Source organism: Penicillium psychrofluorescens (genome assembly GCF_964197705.1).
Source record: "Penicillium psychrofluorescens genome assembly, chromosome: 2".
Lineage (NCBI taxonomy): Eukaryota > Fungi > Ascomycota > Eurotiomycetes > Eurotiales > Aspergillaceae > Penicillium > Penicillium psychrofluorescens.
Window position 1 is genome coordinate 4,939,444 of NC_133440.1, and position 17,419 is coordinate 4,956,862.

General features: G+C 48.5%; 7 protein-coding genes across 7 annotated transcripts; 3 read left to right on the forward strand and 4 right to left on the reverse strand.

Annotated features, from left to right (window-relative positions):
* Nucleotides 1–694: 694 nt before the first annotated feature.
* Nucleotides 695–2,319, reverse strand: PFLUO_LOCUS4037 (sporulation protein rmd1; the record flags this gene model as incomplete). The annotated part of the gene is made up of 2 exons (XM_073781349.1): nt 695–771; nt 828–2,319. The coding sequence occupies 2 exons, from the start codon at nt 2,317–2,319 to the stop codon at nt 695–697; spliced, it is 1,569 nt and encodes a 522-aa protein (XP_073638112.1).
* A 225-nt stretch (nt 2,320–2,544) lies between these two features.
* Nucleotides 2,545–3,511, reverse strand: PFLUO_LOCUS4038 (uncharacterized protein; the record flags this gene model as incomplete). Its single annotated transcript, XM_073781350.1, has 2 exons — nt 2,545–3,058; nt 3,114–3,511. 2 exons carry the CDS (start codon nt 3,509–3,511, stop codon nt 2,545–2,547), a joined length of 912 nt encoding a protein of 303 aa, XP_073638113.1.
* Nucleotides 3,512–3,893: 382 nt separating this feature from the next.
* Nucleotides 3,894–5,027, reverse strand: PFLUO_LOCUS4039 (uncharacterized protein; the record flags this gene model as incomplete). The annotated part of the gene is made up of 1 exon (XM_073781351.1): nt 3,894–5,027. The coding sequence occupies one exon, from the start codon at nt 5,025–5,027 to the stop codon at nt 3,894–3,896; it is 1,134 nt and encodes a 377-aa protein (XP_073638114.1).
* Nucleotides 5,028–7,589: 2,562 nt separating this feature from the next.
* Nucleotides 7,590–8,424, forward strand: PFLUO_LOCUS4040 (uncharacterized protein; the record flags this gene model as incomplete). Its single annotated transcript, XM_073781352.1, has 2 exons — nt 7,590–8,168; nt 8,221–8,424. 2 exons carry the CDS (start codon nt 7,590–7,592, stop codon nt 8,422–8,424), a joined length of 783 nt encoding a protein of 260 aa, XP_073638115.1.
* Nucleotides 8,425–10,019: 1,595 nt separating this feature from the next.
* On the forward strand, nt 10,020–12,016 carry PFLUO_LOCUS4041 (uncharacterized protein; the record flags this gene model as incomplete). Its single annotated transcript, XM_073781353.1, has 3 exons — nt 10,020–10,226; nt 10,367–10,946; nt 11,532–12,016. The coding sequence occupies 3 exons, from the start codon at nt 10,020–10,022 to the stop codon at nt 12,014–12,016; spliced, it is 1,272 nt and encodes a 423-aa protein (XP_073638116.1).
* Nucleotides 12,017–13,922: 1,906 nt separating this feature from the next.
* Nucleotides 13,923–14,896, forward strand: PFLUO_LOCUS4042 (uncharacterized protein; the record flags this gene model as incomplete). Its single annotated transcript, XM_073781354.1, has 2 exons — nt 13,923–14,075; nt 14,132–14,896. The coding sequence occupies 2 exons, from the start codon at nt 13,923–13,925 to the stop codon at nt 14,894–14,896; spliced, it is 918 nt and encodes a 305-aa protein (XP_073638117.1).
* Nucleotides 14,897–14,971: 75 nt separating this feature from the next.
* On the reverse strand, nt 14,972–17,104 carry PFLUO_LOCUS4043 (uncharacterized protein; the record flags this gene model as incomplete). Its single annotated transcript, XM_073781355.1, has 1 exon — nt 14,972–17,104. The coding sequence occupies one exon, from the start codon at nt 17,102–17,104 to the stop codon at nt 14,972–14,974; it is 2,133 nt and encodes a 710-aa protein (XP_073638118.1).
* Between the last annotated feature and the right edge of the window lie 315 nt (nt 17,105–17,419).

Genomic DNA, 17,419 nt, shown 5'->3' on the forward strand with positions numbered 1-17,419 from the left:
TTGTGCTCGTGTACCCACTAATTACCCAGGCGGATGTAGCGGTGGTAAGGGCAAGTAACAGAGGTAGCTCGAAGCGCATGATGATAGTGTTGATGGTTGCCGGCAAGTAAAGAAAAAAGCCAGATGGCATACAACGAAGAAACGAACTAGCTAAAGTGGCGGACTGGTAAGCCTATTTATTCTGTATGTTGCCACTGGATTAAGTTCGAAGGATAACAGCCCCCTAAATGCCAAGACTTTGTATACTTGGGGCCGGGCCAAGTCGCGCGGTGCCAAACTGTTTACCGCTAAAGAAATAGCCCCTATTTGTAAATTACAATCTAGTTTACCACAGTAGGAAGAAAACACCATATTGCCAATCATCGGCGACTTCATGAAAGAGGTGAATACAGAAATAATATGCTAGCGCATCCTTCGGAGCGACAAACAGAGTTGGTCTACATCGCGAATAGCGTCGGGGACGGTTTTATGAGACTGCGGGGGACAAAGCATCACCGGAACATAACATAGAAAAGACCCCCGGAACTGCGCCAACTCCCATACTATCAGACAAGGAATAATTGAAACAAGGTGTACGTCTCAGCATTTATGTACAGCTGCGCACAAATTCGTAGTGTGGAACGAAGCGACGAAGTAATACTGTAGGCAGAGAAGCGAAGGACTGGTGAGCGAAAAGAAACTGTCGGTTCGGTGGCTAATCTACACCGGCGTATAGATCGACGACGATATTAATTGCTGCCACAAGGATCTCCGCGGCAATCAAAACAATTACTGTGCATCGTGTTAGCTTCCAACACATGCTGCCCAAATAGTAGACCTCAACTTACCGATCCATTCAAGATACTCGCCGTGGCGGTGTGTCAGCTGGTCTTTCAGCACAGCCAGAAGATCCGCAATGACATCCAGTCGCTCCGTCAGCAGACTAACCCGCTGGTCCATTTCCAGGTAGTTACGAACAGCCTGGTACACGGGCTCCAGCTGAGGTTCAGCCCAAAAGAGCTCGGGACTGTCCAGAACAGACCCCTGCAGATGGATATTGATACGCAAGATAAACAGCTCTCCAATCTGCATGTTAATCTGCCGGCGCGTGAGGTTGACACTGCCCGTCTGTGCAATCTGAGCTGGTAGCGGTGCGGTATCAGAGATGGTTTCTGACAACAGATCCTCGAACAACGAGGTCTTGACGGACTGCGCAAGAGCATGGGAGATAGCCAGCTTGATCATGTGGTTGCGCGGCTCGCGCAGCGAGATGAAGTCGTTGTATATCCGTGCTTGGTACTCGCGCGCATAGTAGAAGTTGAAATTTTCGATCTGTGTGTCATCCGAGCTTAAGATCGATGTCGCAAATTTGGATATATCCGACAGGAAACGGGACTCTTGCGCGGGTGTCATTCCCCAGATGACCACGGTGCCATAGTCAAACAGGAACACTTCTGGCGTGTGGATTGTGGTATCGATATCAGGGGTTTCCTCTGCTTGCGGCGATGTGACCAGGCGTTCTGTGTTAACGTTGGCCGCCTCGGATTCATGAAACTCAATGAGGTCTTCACGTCGAGTCTTGGTGTTGTCCTCCACCTCCACCGCGCTGTCCGAGTACCTGCGCTCACTGGGGCGTCTCTCACTATGGCTGCTCCCGGAGCTAGGGAAAAGACGACTGTTCTTTTGCTTCTCTTCATACTGATAGTCGAAAGGCGAGTAGACGCACTCATCAAACAGCTTGGGATTAGCTCCCCGGGTTTTGGCCCGTGACTTCAGGAACTTGATAACCCCCTCGAGTCGATAGGAATTGGCCGTGCAGTAAGCTGTCACGCGCGGGATGCGGTCCCGATCGGCCTTGCCCAGTCGCGCGGCATGGCTTCGTGCCGCAGGTTCCTTTATCCGGGTGATCTGCGAGTAGACATCGCGCGGGAAATCGCCATCGGCTTCTTCCTCTTCCGCCGTCACTGGATCTGGGAGTAGTTTGAGTTTCTGCGCCTTCTTGGTCGTTCTCTGCGGTCCAATCTTTGGGGCTGAGGGTGAGGTGCTTGCTAGGGGAGCGCCATGGCTGTGGCGACGACGGAGCTTGCTATTCAAGGCGGAGAGCATGGGCTGGCTGGCCCCTCGAGGATGGGCGCCTTGGGCAGTGACACTCCATACGGGAGGAGAGCCAGTCTGCAACGGGCGAAAGGTGGGATCGGAGGTGGTGGTGGTGGTGCCGCCGTACGTGCTGATTGTCGTCAGCGGGTTGAAGGTGACCGACCGGGGCGGCCTGGAAGTCCGTGGCGATGATTTTGCCCGGTTCTGGGGCAGAAGAGGGGAGTCTTCTGCGGAGGAAGCCATGACCAGAGTTATGAGGCCATTGACGGGGACAGAAGAAGGAGAGGTCGAAAAGTCGAAGCTTGCGCACGGGCTTATTAATGCGTCATTCCCGACCGTTGGAACCATGTATGGACGGCCAACGACGGGACCAGCGCACGACTATTTACGATTGTATTTATTGAAAATATGGTAATGAGATGCATTTGATTATTTCCCTAGCGGTTCCTCAATTCTACCACCTCCGGCTCACCGGCGCACAAACCCAGATGAGCCACCCGCGGTCCGCCGCAGGCCATTGACCTGCCCCGTACTGCGCGGGTTCTTGAGCCAGTTGTCTTTGATATTCCGACCAGCTTTTGAGATCTTCGGAGCCAGGCTCGGCTGCGAGTTGTTCTTCTTGGTCGACGGTGCATCCAGAACTCGAATCGCAACGTCCCCAACTTGCACATCCTTGGGCGCTTTGTCGGTCTTGTCCAAGAACCTCAGCTTGTTGGGCTTCCTTCGCTCCCCGCCTAGATCCTCGGCCGGAGGTGTAGGGGGCCGCTCGACAGGCACCGCATTCAGGATGTCATCGGGGAGCAAGGCGGGAAGGGCCCGGCGTCGCACGTCGTGGGTGGTTGAGCCTTGCAGGGTGGTCGTGCTCTCGGAACGTAGGTCATCGGCCGGTGCGCTGGTTTCGTTGGCCTTTGCAGTCGATTTAGCCTGCAGTTTTCGGCGCTCGTCGAGTTTCCGCCGTTTCTCTTTTTTCAACTGTTCCTCTCTGTAGTCGTATGTTAGCCAGAGCGGGGGTTGGAAAAAGCTGAGATAAAACATACATTTGCTTCGCCACCTCCAGTTTCTTCGCCTGTTCCTTGATCTTCAATAATTGGGCAGAGTTATTGATCGCTTCTGGCGCATCGTCGTCGCTGTCGTCGTCGTCTAGTTTCTGGTTTGGTGTCTCTGAAATCTCTTCCGGTTGTGTTGCCTCTGGCAGCTCGGGTTCTTCGCTGTCGAATCTCATATGTTTGGTCTGGGCTGAGGGAGCAGTGGGGGCTTGGTCTTGTCCATCTGGCGTTGTCTCTGTTGCCTCAAGGCTGTCCCTCTTCCGCCGCTTAGCCTGCTGGCCCTCTGCCTTCTTTGTGGTTGCAGATTCTGCCTTTCGTTTTCCGTTCATTGCAGGCTCGGTCGCCGATTTTGCGGCACCAACCACACCTCGCCTTGTTGCGGACACCATCGTTGTTAGATCGTCGGATTCTTGTTCGTTTCGCGCAAAAAGACCTTTTGCTGCGGTGACCAGGTGGGAAAACATAGAGGGGAAGCGATGGGGTAGAAATAATGCTGGTGGTGCAGCTGCGCTTAGAAAAAAAAATCCTCGGAAGGGGATTTTCCGGTTCCGATCTATATCTCCCGGCGACACGGTCGTCTTGATTTTTTTTGATAGGTACATAACATAACATGATAATACCAAGTCTATGGCCCAAATGAAATGTCTCTCTGTGATCATCGCTCTAAAGTCCATATCTGTAACCGCTAGTCACCTTTTCATTTAGTAGTAGCTCAAGACAGCTTTCAGACACAAGAAACAGATCTATTAGGTTGATTGCTATTTCGCGAGGCTAACTAGTCGCCAAACTCAAATCAATAATCAGCTTTCCTTCAACCCCTTGGTGGTGTCGTGTAACCAAGTCGTTGAGATTTGACAAGGCAAATAACTGGGAAACACACTTGACTCCATGCTCATCGGCAAAAGCGAGCATTTCGCGTAGGATTGCATTGCTTCCAACCAAGCTACCAGTGATCGAAATGTGCCGAAAGACAATGTCTTGTGTGGAGAAAACAAATCCGCTTGTAGGAAAAGACACCACCACGCATGTGCCCCAGTTCTTCAGCAATCGCATCCCGTAATCAAATGCTGCTTGTGATTCTGGGAGAATAATCGCGGCGTCAACCCCCATTCGCCCTTGCTCAACAATGCCATCTTCGTTTCCCATAATTTGAACCACATCGTCGGCGGTAGTTTTCGTCGCGTTCACTATCAGGGAATTTGTGGCTAGTCGCTGAGAAAGCGCAACAGCGGGCCCTGATGTATCAATACCAACGACCTTGAGGCCCATCTTCTCCGCAAACTGGATGCCTAGATGGCCCAGTCCTCCTCCGCAGCCTAAAATGGCAACTCGATCGCCCCGTTGAAGTTGACAGTTTTTCAAGGCCGCATATATGGTCAGCCCGGCGCACATAAGCGGAGCGGCATCCACGGCGCTCATCTCAGCGGGGAGCGGTGCGACTTGTCGCGCATCTACCACAGCATATTCCGCAAATCCGCCCGGGATGCTGAGGCCTAGGTTTTTGGCCTTGGGGCAATACACTGAATAACCCTTGCTGTCGCTGGGCTGGCCGTAATCTGGCGTCTCTCGCTGGCACTCATAGCAGGTGCCGCAGGGATGAAAAGCTCGACCAGGTACACCCACCCGGGTACCAATTTGAAATGGGGCAACCGAGGAGTCACTTCCTGCCAATGGTTTGTGTATATCTGCCACCGTTCCCGCGAATTCATGGCATCCGATGTGCGGCCATTGTGTTGGCGCATTCGCATGACCGTCAAACCCGCCAGTCGCGCATACTGTATCAGTATGGCAATATGATGCAGCTTCCACCTTTATTAGAAGGTCATATGGCGATGTTATCTTCGGAAGAGGCACATCCGTGAAGACGTAGGGTTCGTTGTAGGCTTTTAGAACTTGTGCCTTCATGGTTGGAGGCAGAGTAGCCATCTTGCATACCGTTTGTAGAAAATAAAGAAGGGTATTTTGACAGCCAATTCTACCGCCTGTTTTTTCAAAAGAATATACTCCTTGTCGCCCCACATGGAGAACAGTCTTTCCCCGCATCTAGTTTTCATCCCCACTTACAGTCTTTTCGAGTCTCGGGGTAATTGACGTCGTACCTTTGCACTGACTACCGCCAAAATCAGAATATCATCATTAACTGCAGCAAGTGTTTTTTCTCTTACATACGAAACATATATGTATTAATCTCGATAGCCAGCCACGCCGAATATTCAAAGCAAGTACTTGAAATCCAGCCCACGATCAGTTGGCTGCCACAGTTCCGGGACTCCAGATTCTTCACCACGTTCCAACTTGGCCCTTGCCTCATCCTTCGACTTCTCTCTCCGATGATAAACTACTCTCATAATGCCGCATCCAATAAAAGCAATCGCCAGAGATCCCAAGCTCCAAGAATGTCCTAGGACGTATCTTGGTTCGGATGTGCTTTGATAGATCTGACCCGCGATGATGCCACCAAGGTTTGTTAACGTGAGCTGAATTCCCAGACTGGCTGCTCTTTTCCCGTCTGGTGCGCAATTGCTGGAAAGCCAGGCGATGTTGCCGCCAGTTGCCAAGAAACAGGGCATTGCAACTAGGAACATAGCGAAGTAGAGGACCCCAACGGGAACGTTGAAAACCAGCAGTATAGCATAACCAGCAATACCGAATGGAATAGTGACAGCAATAACGAGATAGCGGGCATTGTAGCGATCAGACAAAACCGCACCAATTCCGTATACGATCGCGCCCCAGAGATTCACTGGCAGAGTTAGCATAGACCTTCTTGCTCTGCATCTGAGTTTGCGTACCTGGAATTGTTAGGTACTGCGCCTGTTTGGTTGAATAACTGAACCCGTCTTTCAAGATAATCGGAAGAAAGGTACCGAATCCTACCCTCAATGAGTCACTGTCTGTAACCAAATATTCAAGCGGGATACACACCGTATAAGATAGTAACCACACAGATTTGGCTAACCCCGTGGATCCAAGTCTTGATATCTTTGGCTGCAAGCTTTACATCTGCCATTTTGTAATGGCCTTGTCCACCGCTGTAAGCTCGAGACTGCTCGTCACGGTATCTCATGAGTTGTTTTTCGTCAGGACTCAGAAAATATGCACTTTCATAGTCTTTTGGAACGAGGAATACACAGCAGACTGCGAAAACCATTGTAATGATTCCTTCGAGGATATACAGCCTGTTCCTGTTAATATGCCACTTTGTAAACATTGGAGACACAGAACTGACCAGCGCCATCCAGGATATCCCGCGGTGCCATCCATGTATAGAATCCCAAACGCAATCAAACCTCCAAACGCACCAGAAAGAGCAGATGCGACTAAAGAATAACGTTAGATAAATTCCTCAAGGTTTAGACACATTTTGCTCACTGAATAAGTAGGAGATTCTGGTGGCCAATTCCTCTCTCAAGTACCAGTTGGCCAGTAGCAGAGTCATTGAAGGGAAGAGACAACCTTCCATGAAGCCCAGAATCAAGCGACAGACACACAATCCTGGAAAGTTTTGGACGAACCCGTTACACATGCAGACAAGACCCCATCCGAATGCTATCGTTGGAATCACGCGATTGAACTGGAGGCGCTTTACCAAGAGTGAAGTTGGAAACTCTGCGAGGACATAGAAGATGTAGAAAATCGAAATTGCAGTCTGGTTTTCCGTTAAATCTAACTCACTTTTGTTTTGACAAGTCATACTCACGTTCAGTTGCGTTCCAGTTAGTCCAATATCATCCGTCATACCTTGGGTTGCAGCAAATCCGATGTTGCCGCGATCCAAATAGCTAATCAGCATGAGGAGCATCATGACTGGTGCAATATAAAGATCTAGCTTTCGAACAAGGCGTGCATTGCGCTTTTGAAATTCCCCATCCTGGGCTTGCGCGTGTTCTGCAAGTTCTACCATGGCAAAATCCGCTTTGGATTGCTCAGTGACATCTTTTTCCGACATGCTGGCCTTTTTATGATTAGAAAAACTTTAAGAACTTCAAAATTCGAGGGCCAGTAAGCCTTTCATAAGTATTGAACAGGAAGGGGTTTAAGTTTTTGTAAGGGGATATCATCGACTTCAATATGAATTCCACCACAGGCTGAGGCCAAGCCATTCATTCCCGGTATTGCGATACAAGACTATACCCGAATAAGATTTGGGGAAGGGAATACGGCATCTTTCCAGGATGAGTGTTCCGCGTCTATGGGGCCAGCCAAGGCCGAGAGTGGCAACGTGGATTGGGGTAACAACAAAATCCTTCCCAGTCCGATGGGTCACCAATCATCAGTCTAAATTCCCAGACAGCCTTTCACTTCCCCGCGTTTCCCCACGAAGAAAGAATTTGGGGTATGATTCTTAGTGCGATTATACGTTCTTGCGCGGCATACGTTGTAGAGGTCTTTCATAGTTAAATTGGTGATAATAAGGAGAGCCACAGAGAGAGACGAGCCTAGGAGCCATCCTAAAGCTAAGCCACCATGACGAACAAAGATTCCCTTGAAGCAAAATTCATTTCTGAAGTTGGTCGAGATGCATGGGATTCCAATTGGAAGTCCGTCCTTAACTTAAGCCCGGAATTGTTTGATGCGAGCATCAATCTTCTGGCTGCTCCTCGACGCAAAAAGCATCTTTCTCCCAAAGTGCAACAGCTAGTATCCATCGCTGTCGATAGTGCAGCTACCCATCTCTACTTACCTGGAGTGAAGCAACATATCGCCCAGGCTCTAAAGGAAGGCGCGACTCAAATGGAAATAATGGAGGTGATTGAGCTCACCAGTACACTGGGTATTCATGCTTGTAACATCGGCGTTCCTTTGCTAGTGGATGTGATGAAAGAAGCGGGAATCTATGACAGCCACCCTGTTGCAGGAAAGCCATTAGATGCCCATCGTGAGCAGCTGAAGGCCGAATTTACCAAGAATCGTGGCTACTGGCATCAATTTTGGGAGGACTTCCTTGCTATGGATCCCGAATTCTTCGAGGCCTACCTCGGCTTCTCTTCGGTGCCTTGGTCAAGAGTAAATGACCAGAATAAAGTTGGAGGTCTAGAGCCGAAGGTATGTTTTATATAAAGAGGTTCTCTTCATTGACATTGACAAGAAGCTCTAGGTGAAAGAGTTGATATATTGTGCTTTCGATGTGGCTGCAACTCATTTGTATGTGCCCGGACTTCGACTACATATGAAAAATGTTCTTGGGTACGGTGGAACACCGGAAGAAATCCTTGAGGTTTTCGAGATTGCCTCGCAGTTGAGTCTTCATACCGCGCATTCAGCCGCCCCAATCCTGGAGCAGCTGGCTGGTGCGAAGTGATATAGAATTGGAAGCCGAACTGAGAAATATATATGCGCATTTACACTTTCGTGGATACATTCATCATTACAGTCCTGCCTGAAATATTGTAAAAGTCCAATAAGGAATAAGATGGCAAAAAGCAAGTTCTGAATGACAATAATTCTGTTTCGGGTTAGAAACAGAATGATGACAAGAAGAATAAAGAGATAGATACAAAGAGGGTTTCCAATAAAAGTTCTATCTATTATTGTACTTCAGAAAGAATATGGTCACTCTTAATACTCCTTTAAACATGCACCAAAGAATCGCTCCTGGTTCTCCGGATTTTGCTCCCATTCAACATCGTGGGCAAAGATAACCTCCACGCCTTCCGATTCCAGTTGCTTAATACGCTCAATCGTTCTTTCAGCTTCTTTTCTATCGGCGTGAATACAGCATATATGACCATGCTCATCATGCCATTCCCCAATCTCCCTTTCCCGGGTCATGATGCGTCGATCATGACAAGCATCCCCGGCTAGATAAACATACTTGTCTGGACCTGTTCGTGCAAGGATGTTCATGTGTCCTGGCAAATGACCAGGTGCGTCGACAAGTAAGACACTTCCATCTTGAAAAATGTCCATTGTTCGTGGAAGAGAGCCTCGGTGCTCCCATGATTGATTAAAGTTGGGAATATCGCCCTTAAACGAAATGTCTTCCTTCATAGTGTTCATATTCCTGAATTTTCCATCTGGCAAAATCTCAATTGCTTGTGATTCTCGAAGCAGGTCAACCTCGAAGAATGAGTGGCTTCCACGTAAGGCGAGATTACTTCCATCCAACAGACTTGAGGTGCCGGGACCAGTAACAAAAGTACTTTTGCTGAACAATTTTGGATCGCCGATGTGGTCCCAATGGATCTGTCGGCCAGAGTTCAATCATTAGCAATTTCTATGCAAGGTCCATGTCTAAGAGCGTACGTACATGCGAATATATCACGAAGTCAATGTTGTCTGGGGACAAACCCCCAGCTGCCAGACTCTTAACAACATCTGGCTCAGCGCTCAACGGTTGTCGAGTCTTAATATGGGTCTGAACTGGGACAGGGTAATTCGATGGGCGTCGCAATCCAAGATCGAATATAATCCGAGTCACTTTCCCCGAACGAGGCTCAACATGTTCAATTAAAAATGAAAGGGAGGGTACTGTCTTTCTTGCCACATCGGAGGCAGGGTGAACGAAAAACCGCTCTGGCAATGTAAGATGTCCAGCTTGAAGAGCGCTGACTTGCACTAAACCCTCTGGGTCGGGCAATGAGTGCATGATAATTAAGGTGAAAAATATTTGCTTGGTAGCTTCAAATTTGCCTACCTTTTTAATACAAGGTTACGATTATCATAGCTTATTCAAAATGATCGGGGAAGAAACCTCTGGGATTCTGGTGAACAATGATCAACCCTTACCCCAAAATTGGGGAAGCTGGGTACATGTTGCACTACCCTACCTCGGGACTCGTTAAGCCTCCCCACTTGGTAGATCATTTGGATTTCAAATAAGTTTGGAACTGCATAGACAAAATTCAGCAACGATTCTTTTGGTTTCATTTAGTGAATGCACGCGATCTTTGCACAATGACCGTCCCTCAAGCAAACTCAATTGGATTCGTCGGCCTCGGGGCCATGGGCATGTGGATGGCAACGCACTTGGCCGAAAAACTTCCAGCAAGCACTAAGGTGCATGTTTTCGATATTATACCAGCTCTTGTGGAGGAATTTTGTACGAAATATCCTCTTAAGGCGGTGCGATCTTCCAGTCCGAAAGATGTTGCGGATAAATCTGTATGGTTTCCCTGTTTCCTATATTTCGCATTGTCACAAAGTCTAATTATTGTGGCCAGGATATTATTATTACAATGCTTCCGGAAGGGAAACACGTGAAAATGGTTTATCTGGGATCCGATGGACTATGTTCTGGAGAGATCAAATCAAAGCTACTCATTGATTGCTCGACTATCGATACCGCTAGTTTCCTAGAGGTCAAGGCGCACATTGAAAATGTATCGCCGTCTACTTCGCTCTATGATGCGCCTGTTAGTGGTGGAGTTATTGGGGCAATGAAGGGAACCATTGCGTTTTTCCTCGGCTGCGCGGAAGATGACGCGCGCGAAATCCAGAGACTATCCGATTTACTGTCCCTGATGGGAAGCAAGGTCATTCCGTGTGGTGGGCCATCTTTTGGCCTTGCAGCAAAGCTGTCCAACAACTATCTATCTGGTATCATTGCCATTGCATGCTCGGAGGCTATGGATATGGGAATGCGGTCCGGACTAGATCCTCGTGTCCTTGCCAAAGTCTATGCTGCTGGGACTGCACAAAACACGATTTGCGATAGATTCTGTCCCGTTCCTGGCGTTGCTCCGGAAGCTCCATCGACGAATGGATATAAAAATGGGTTTAAGGTGCAGTTGATGCGAAAGGATATCTCACTGGCCCTGGAAATGGCTCACGGGGTTGAATCAAACAATGTCCTTGGAAGTGCAGCATTGAAAACCTACGAAGGTGCCAGCATGGATTCACGATGCAAAGACTTGGATTCTAGAGTCGTTTTTCGTTATTTGGGTGGTAATGAGGACTGGAAAACTGACCACCCAAAAACAAGCTAAGCCTCACAACGCTTTTTTCATAATTATGTATAGATTGAATTAGATATAACTTATGTTTATGCTTGACTTTGCATATTTTCTTCTAATAAGGGGTTGACGAGGAATGTACGAACTAAATCAACGGATTGAATTTATTGACCTCGGTTGATGTTAACGAGTCAGGATAGGTGCCTTAGCTTTAAGAGTCCAAGAAAAATAAAACACAGAACTAGCCTTTACCTGTAACATTTCCTGTCGAGCCTGCCTTGCACAGTGAGTGTGGTAAGGCATGAAACAGCAGTGAATTAGTTGTCTCCTCTTTCCCCAAATTCGGAGAAAGGCAGTAGTTGCGGGGTTGCGGGTATGCGTTTACCCCGAGGACGTACGATGCACCATGAATTATCTATTACTTGACAGATCTCTAGTTCTGAAACATATCCAACTCACTGCAACTTCACAAATACGTCAAAAACTTCCAATCCCTTCAAAACAATCGTTAAAGTTCAAACCGACCTCGATTACATTCCCTCCAATATGTCGACAGATCCAAAGTTCGACGATCTTCACAACCAACTCTTCGAGGAAGGCCTCAAAGTTCGCCGCGCTGTTGTCGGGGACACATACGTCAACAGAGCTCTCGAAAACGGATCAACTGAATTTTCACGACCGGGTCAAGAGCTCGTCACCGAATGGTGCTGGGGATATGCGTGGACCAGACCAGGCCTTCCCCGGAGGGATCGCAGTCTGATCAATATTGGCATGCTGATGGCTCTCAATCGCGCCCCTGAACTTGCGGTACACATTCGCGGTGCTCGAAACAACGGTCTGAGTGAACTTGAGATTAGGGAAGCCATCCTACATGCGACAACTTATTGCGGCGTTCCGGCTGGGGTTGATGCTATGAAGATTGCCGAGAAGACACTCAACGAGATGGCTGAAAATGGAGAGAAGCCGCGTGAATTGGGAGCAAAGTCCAGCAAGGCATAGAGATACTGTGTGGCTTAGAGAGTTGAATAGAGAAATATGTTCCAGGCTTCGTGGACATACAAGATAGTATGCGTACCAAGTGCACCCACTTCTTCGTTTCCAGATTTCTCCCAAGTAGGGTTCTAGCTAAACCTATCAAAAAATATGCTATTATGGCTTTTCGGAAAGCAATTATGTTCACCGAGTATGTCTGATCATCTGTTCTTCCTGAAATCTCAGTATCTTGGCAGTGATATCAATGAGTAGCCATGCAGTTAATTCTGATTGTAAGAAAAACTCTCAATAAGCATAGACAACTTGAGAGCTCACAGGGACCCAGGAAAGAACCTTGATGCGTTCTTTTCACGCCACTCGCCATCATGTGCGATAACTACTTCCACCCTCTGATTGCTTCCTGACTCTGTTGCGCTTTGGTTTATTCCATCCACCAATGTCTGGACCCTTTCCAACGTTTTTCTTGCCTCTGCAGTGTGTACATGTACACTCCTCTTCCCGCCATGCCCATCATCATACAAGGCGATATCCTTCACCCTGCTCAGGATACGAGGATCATGACAACAGTCACCGCCCAGATAAACCCAGTTAGTCGGTGACACCCGCGCCAAAAGGTTGACATGTCCAATCATATGACCTGGGCTGTCGAGAATATATACGCTTCCGTCAGAGAAGAGGTCGATGGCAGCTGCAAAGGGACCGAGAGGCTGCCACGTATGTGAAGTCTGCTGGGCGGCAGGAACACATTCAGGAATTACCTCTCCCAACTCGGGATCTGCGGATGGCGTATCTGCCGGGGGGAACTCTTGAGTTCGTTTTTCAGGCAAGAGATCAGGAATGAAAATCTCAGCGGGATAATGGGGCCCTGCACCATGACGGAGTAGGTGCAATGTCCCAGCACCGGCCAGGAATTGAGCCTTGGTGAAGTCTGCCGGTGTGCCGACATGATCCCAATGCACCTAGTGGAAGATAGCAAATTGATAAGTTATCTTTCTTAAATGAGAGTCCACAGGAAGGTCTTACATGACTGAGAATGACCATATCAATCTCGGCCGGATCCAAGCCTCCATAACGCAAGGACTCGCTCACATCAGGATGAAGTATAGTCGGCTGTCGATTGCGAATATGGGCTTGCATGGGTGGCGGGAATTCCTCTGGGTTTCTTTTCATTCCAAGATCAAATAGTAGTTTTGTCGGAGATCCAGAGTCTTTTGATGGATGTTGGATAAGAAATGACAGAGATGGCACAGTGGCTCTTTTGTTAGGGTCGGCATCTGTGACAAACAGATACTCTGGGAGGGTCAAGTGTCCTCCGTCCAATGCTGAGATTGTGACATAATCCTGATCGGACCTTGGTGGAGGAAGGCTCATACTGGTTGAGGGCATGCTGATAATGGAAGACTATGTCTGGTGGTATTTAGTAGCAACGGTGATGCTTCTGTTCAGTACGTGAAAGGTGAAAGGTGGAGTGGGCAGACTAAGCGTTTAGGTCAAATCAGTGTTATTTGTTTCTAGACTTTGTTACGACTCTTGACACTAGTGCCCGTACACATTGTAGTCTGGGGAGGGGACTTGGGGAATCCGGGACGTTCAACAACGGGAAAATTGGGGAAGCTCTCCGAACCTGGCTTCCCCACCTAATGCACCCGAACGGCCTTTGCTCATTTGATATCATATATACCTTTGGTATTCTCTATGCATTTGCGCTTGGAGACCTGGAATTGTATTCAAGGCTGTCGCTCTACAGTATCTCGCATTTGTCAAAACCATATTCAAAATTTTGATCACATCCCTGCGCCAACATGACTTCAGAGCAGCGTATAATAGCCTTCATAGGCATGTCAAATCTTTCTATGCGAGGCAAGAGTGTGAGGCTAATTGATCAGCAGGCTTGGGTGTAATGGGGTTTCCAATGGCCATCAACCTGCGCAAGAAGATCGGACCCAATGCGACTATTTTGATATGTGATGTGTCAGCCGATGCCATCGAGAAGTTTCAAAGCCAAACGAGCAATCAGGGACCTGTACAAGTTGTTAAAAATGGCTTCGAGGCAGTTCAGAAAGCGGTAAGTCCTGGAAAGCACAAGTTTCAGAAAGAGACGTGGTGACAATTTTTGCGCAGGACATAGTTGTCACGATGCTGCCCAATGGATCTGCTGTAGAGAGTGTCTATCTGGACGCAGAGACTGGAATTCTGTCGGGTATTCGGCACCGCAAACCAGAGGCAACAAAGGAACTGATTATAATGGAATGCGGCACGATCGAGTCGGCTACCATCCAGAAAGTGGCGCAGGCAACTGAAAGTCTCAGTAAAGACTTTCCAGCTGTCAAGTTTGTTGATGCCCCGGTATCAGGAGGTCCGATGGGGGCCCAGGCAGGGACTCTTACTTTCATGGTAGGTGGGGAGGCGACCTCATTCAAAAAGGCGGGTGAAATCCTCCAGCATATGGGAAACCCAGACGGGATCTTCCACTGCGGGGATGTCGGCGCCGGAACTGCGTTCAAGGTCATCAACAATTATCTATCGGCCATCACTAGCCTCGCGGCTAGCGAGGCGCTGAATATTGGTGCCAAGATGAACCTTGATCTCAAGACATTGACGGATGTCATCAATGTCAGCGGTGGTCAATGCTGGGTCACATCCAAAAGTAATCCGGTGCCTGGTATTCATGCAAATGCGCCCGCGAGCCGAGGATATGAAGGTGGGTTCCGGATCGAATTGTGTTCCAAAGTGTTGCAGATGGGCAGTGATTTGGCGAAGATGGTGGGCGCGAGAACTATTCTGGACAAACCGACTCTGGATGCGTTCCATGAGGCGTCTGAGGATCCTCGCTATAAGGGAAAAGATGCACGCGTAGTATACAAGTGGTTGAATGAACAATCCTAGCGGTATCGAAAATTGGCAACTGTCTCTTTCCCGAATTTATATTTACAGAATAATATCCAATGAAACGAACCTGGATTACGTTCCATTGTTTTCCACTAGATCCGCGCAGAGCTCTAACGAGGCTCGAACAACATCGACAATCGCCCAAACCTGTGCGGGCCCATAGAATGCTTTGGCCCATACTCGAAGAACATTTGCAGCCAGTAACTTCATACTAGATGGAGACCCAACGTTGAAATGTGGAGGAACCGCGAAATCTGTCTCATCCAGCATCGTTTTTACCAGCATCACCATTTTGTATTCTCCGGGGGTGATAGACTCAATTGCAGCCGGTGAGGACAAAGCTTCAAGCCATTTGCTAAGGAGGAAGGCGCACTCTAGGGTTGCTAAAGAATGCTGTATTGACCAGCGGAATGTTTGTGTTTGAGCCACGAGATGGACACCAATGCGAATTGGTATACTCAGAGCATGTGCAGCATGCAACACTGGGCGCAGCAGCCTCGGTGTTCTGGATATAAGCTGGGCTTTAAGGAATGCATTGGCAATCTGTGTTGGGTCGCGTGTGTGGAGAGCTCGACCAGGTCCAATATCCGCGTTGAGCCGAATGTACGCCAGCCGGAGCAGAGCTGTGGAGTTGAATGATACTGGCCCCATAGGGTTGGAAGGATCAATGCTGGAATCTGGAGTATGCTTCCACATTGCCTTCCAGTTGCGTAGCGCAATCTCAGTCGACGCGATATCATCTTCTGGAATGTCCTTCCGACGATGGCGGAAGACTTCGCGGACAAGATAGATATGCTGGATCAGTGCATGCACAAGGATGTAATTGCCAAGAGTCGAGTTCGGTGCAGTTCCCACCGTGCTAAAGTCTTCTTGGAATAGGCTGGAAAACGCATCTTTGAAGGAAATGTCTCCTTCAGTATCTCTTGCTTTCAACCATTTGGCGTGCGATGTTGCGCGGAAAGTAGCAGTTTGACATGGTAGGAGCATCCCATCTACATCAGAGCTCAAAATTGGAGATGGAATGTTGTAGACAATCGTATGCAGGTCGAAGAAGCAGAATACAATCCATTTGGTTCTTTTGGTGCTTTCAAATATTGCCCATCTCTCCCAGGGAACGTCTTCCGGCAACGGCGGCGTCTTCAGACCATGGTCCCGAACCAGGGTCGCCAAAATACTCTGGATAGCAAGGGCCTCACGTAGAATTTTTCGATGGTTAGACCACGTTGCTTCTGCCATGAGTAGAAGGAGAGCCTGCGCTGTCTGGATTGTTTCTTCACACTGTGGTAAGGTGCCACGACTCGAATAGCTGTGCATCATGGGGGTATGTTCACGGTCACTTCTTGATTGCGACACGGATGAGGCATCTCGCCTCCGAATGCGCTCTCTTGCAATCGCATGGCTCGTTTGGAATAATTGTACTGTTTTCTCTGGTTCGAAACAGTACTGGGCGCCAATCGATGCAATAGCTAGCACAAGCTCAATGGAACACCCTTCCGCCGACATGGTGGGAATGTGAAGAAAAGGCATATGTTCATGGAATCCTTTGACATATGCAGTCATATACCGATATAATGCCAGTCGAGTCGGCAATTGGAATTCCTCCGGGACTACAGAAGCGAACTCGTAGACCTTGTTGAGAAGCAGATCGCGCGTATGGGAGCTGATGTTTTCGAACAAGTTGCTTGGCCGGGAAACTTGAGGAGCAGCTCGGGAGATAGGAGTGTGCTCTTCTGGTTGGAGAGAAGGTAACCTGGATCCCAGTTGCGAAAAAGACTCGACCTCATCACTTTGCTGGGTCGGTTCTGTTGTCGCCAACTCACCCAGATGTAAAGGTACGGCTCCAGAATTAGAGTAGCGATCCGGCGAAGCAAATGTTATGCCGTTTGCTGATGAAACAAAAGAGGCAAAATCATCTGTGAAGGGAGTGTGGTTGTCCATAAACGCGGCCAAATCCTGAAACGAATCACTCAAGAAGCCAGGATGGGGAAACATCGGAATTTGCGAGGGTAGATAGGGGGAGAAGCCGTTGAGTGTCTGAAAGTGTTGTTCTGTGTGGTTTTCACTATTCGTTGGTCTAGGCAATCCGCTCATATGATCCAAGTTAATGGTGTTGACCTCTAGCGGTGCCTCATAAGCTGGTACGGAGTATTGGTGTGCAAGGTTCTCCATAGGAATCATCGGAGGCTCACGAATACTCTCATCCATGGCTGTCTCTTCCTCTTCTTGCACTGGAGGATTTGAGACACTCCTCCGGATAGAGGGCTGTTGCCAGAATTCATTCTCCTTGTCCTGCTGAACACTGGATTCTGCATGGCTCAGTCGCTCGTGGCGTACCAGCAAATCACTGAATAGGGTCAGATATAATCACCCAAGGCCCACACGGTAAAAATACCTTCTTGAAAAGTGTCGCTTGCACTGAGCGCAACTAAATGGCTTCTCGTTGGTATCTACGTCCCTCTTAGTGGCCAAGTAAAAAAAGACAGTGGATTGAAGGACCCACGAATTCTCTCATGTCGTTGT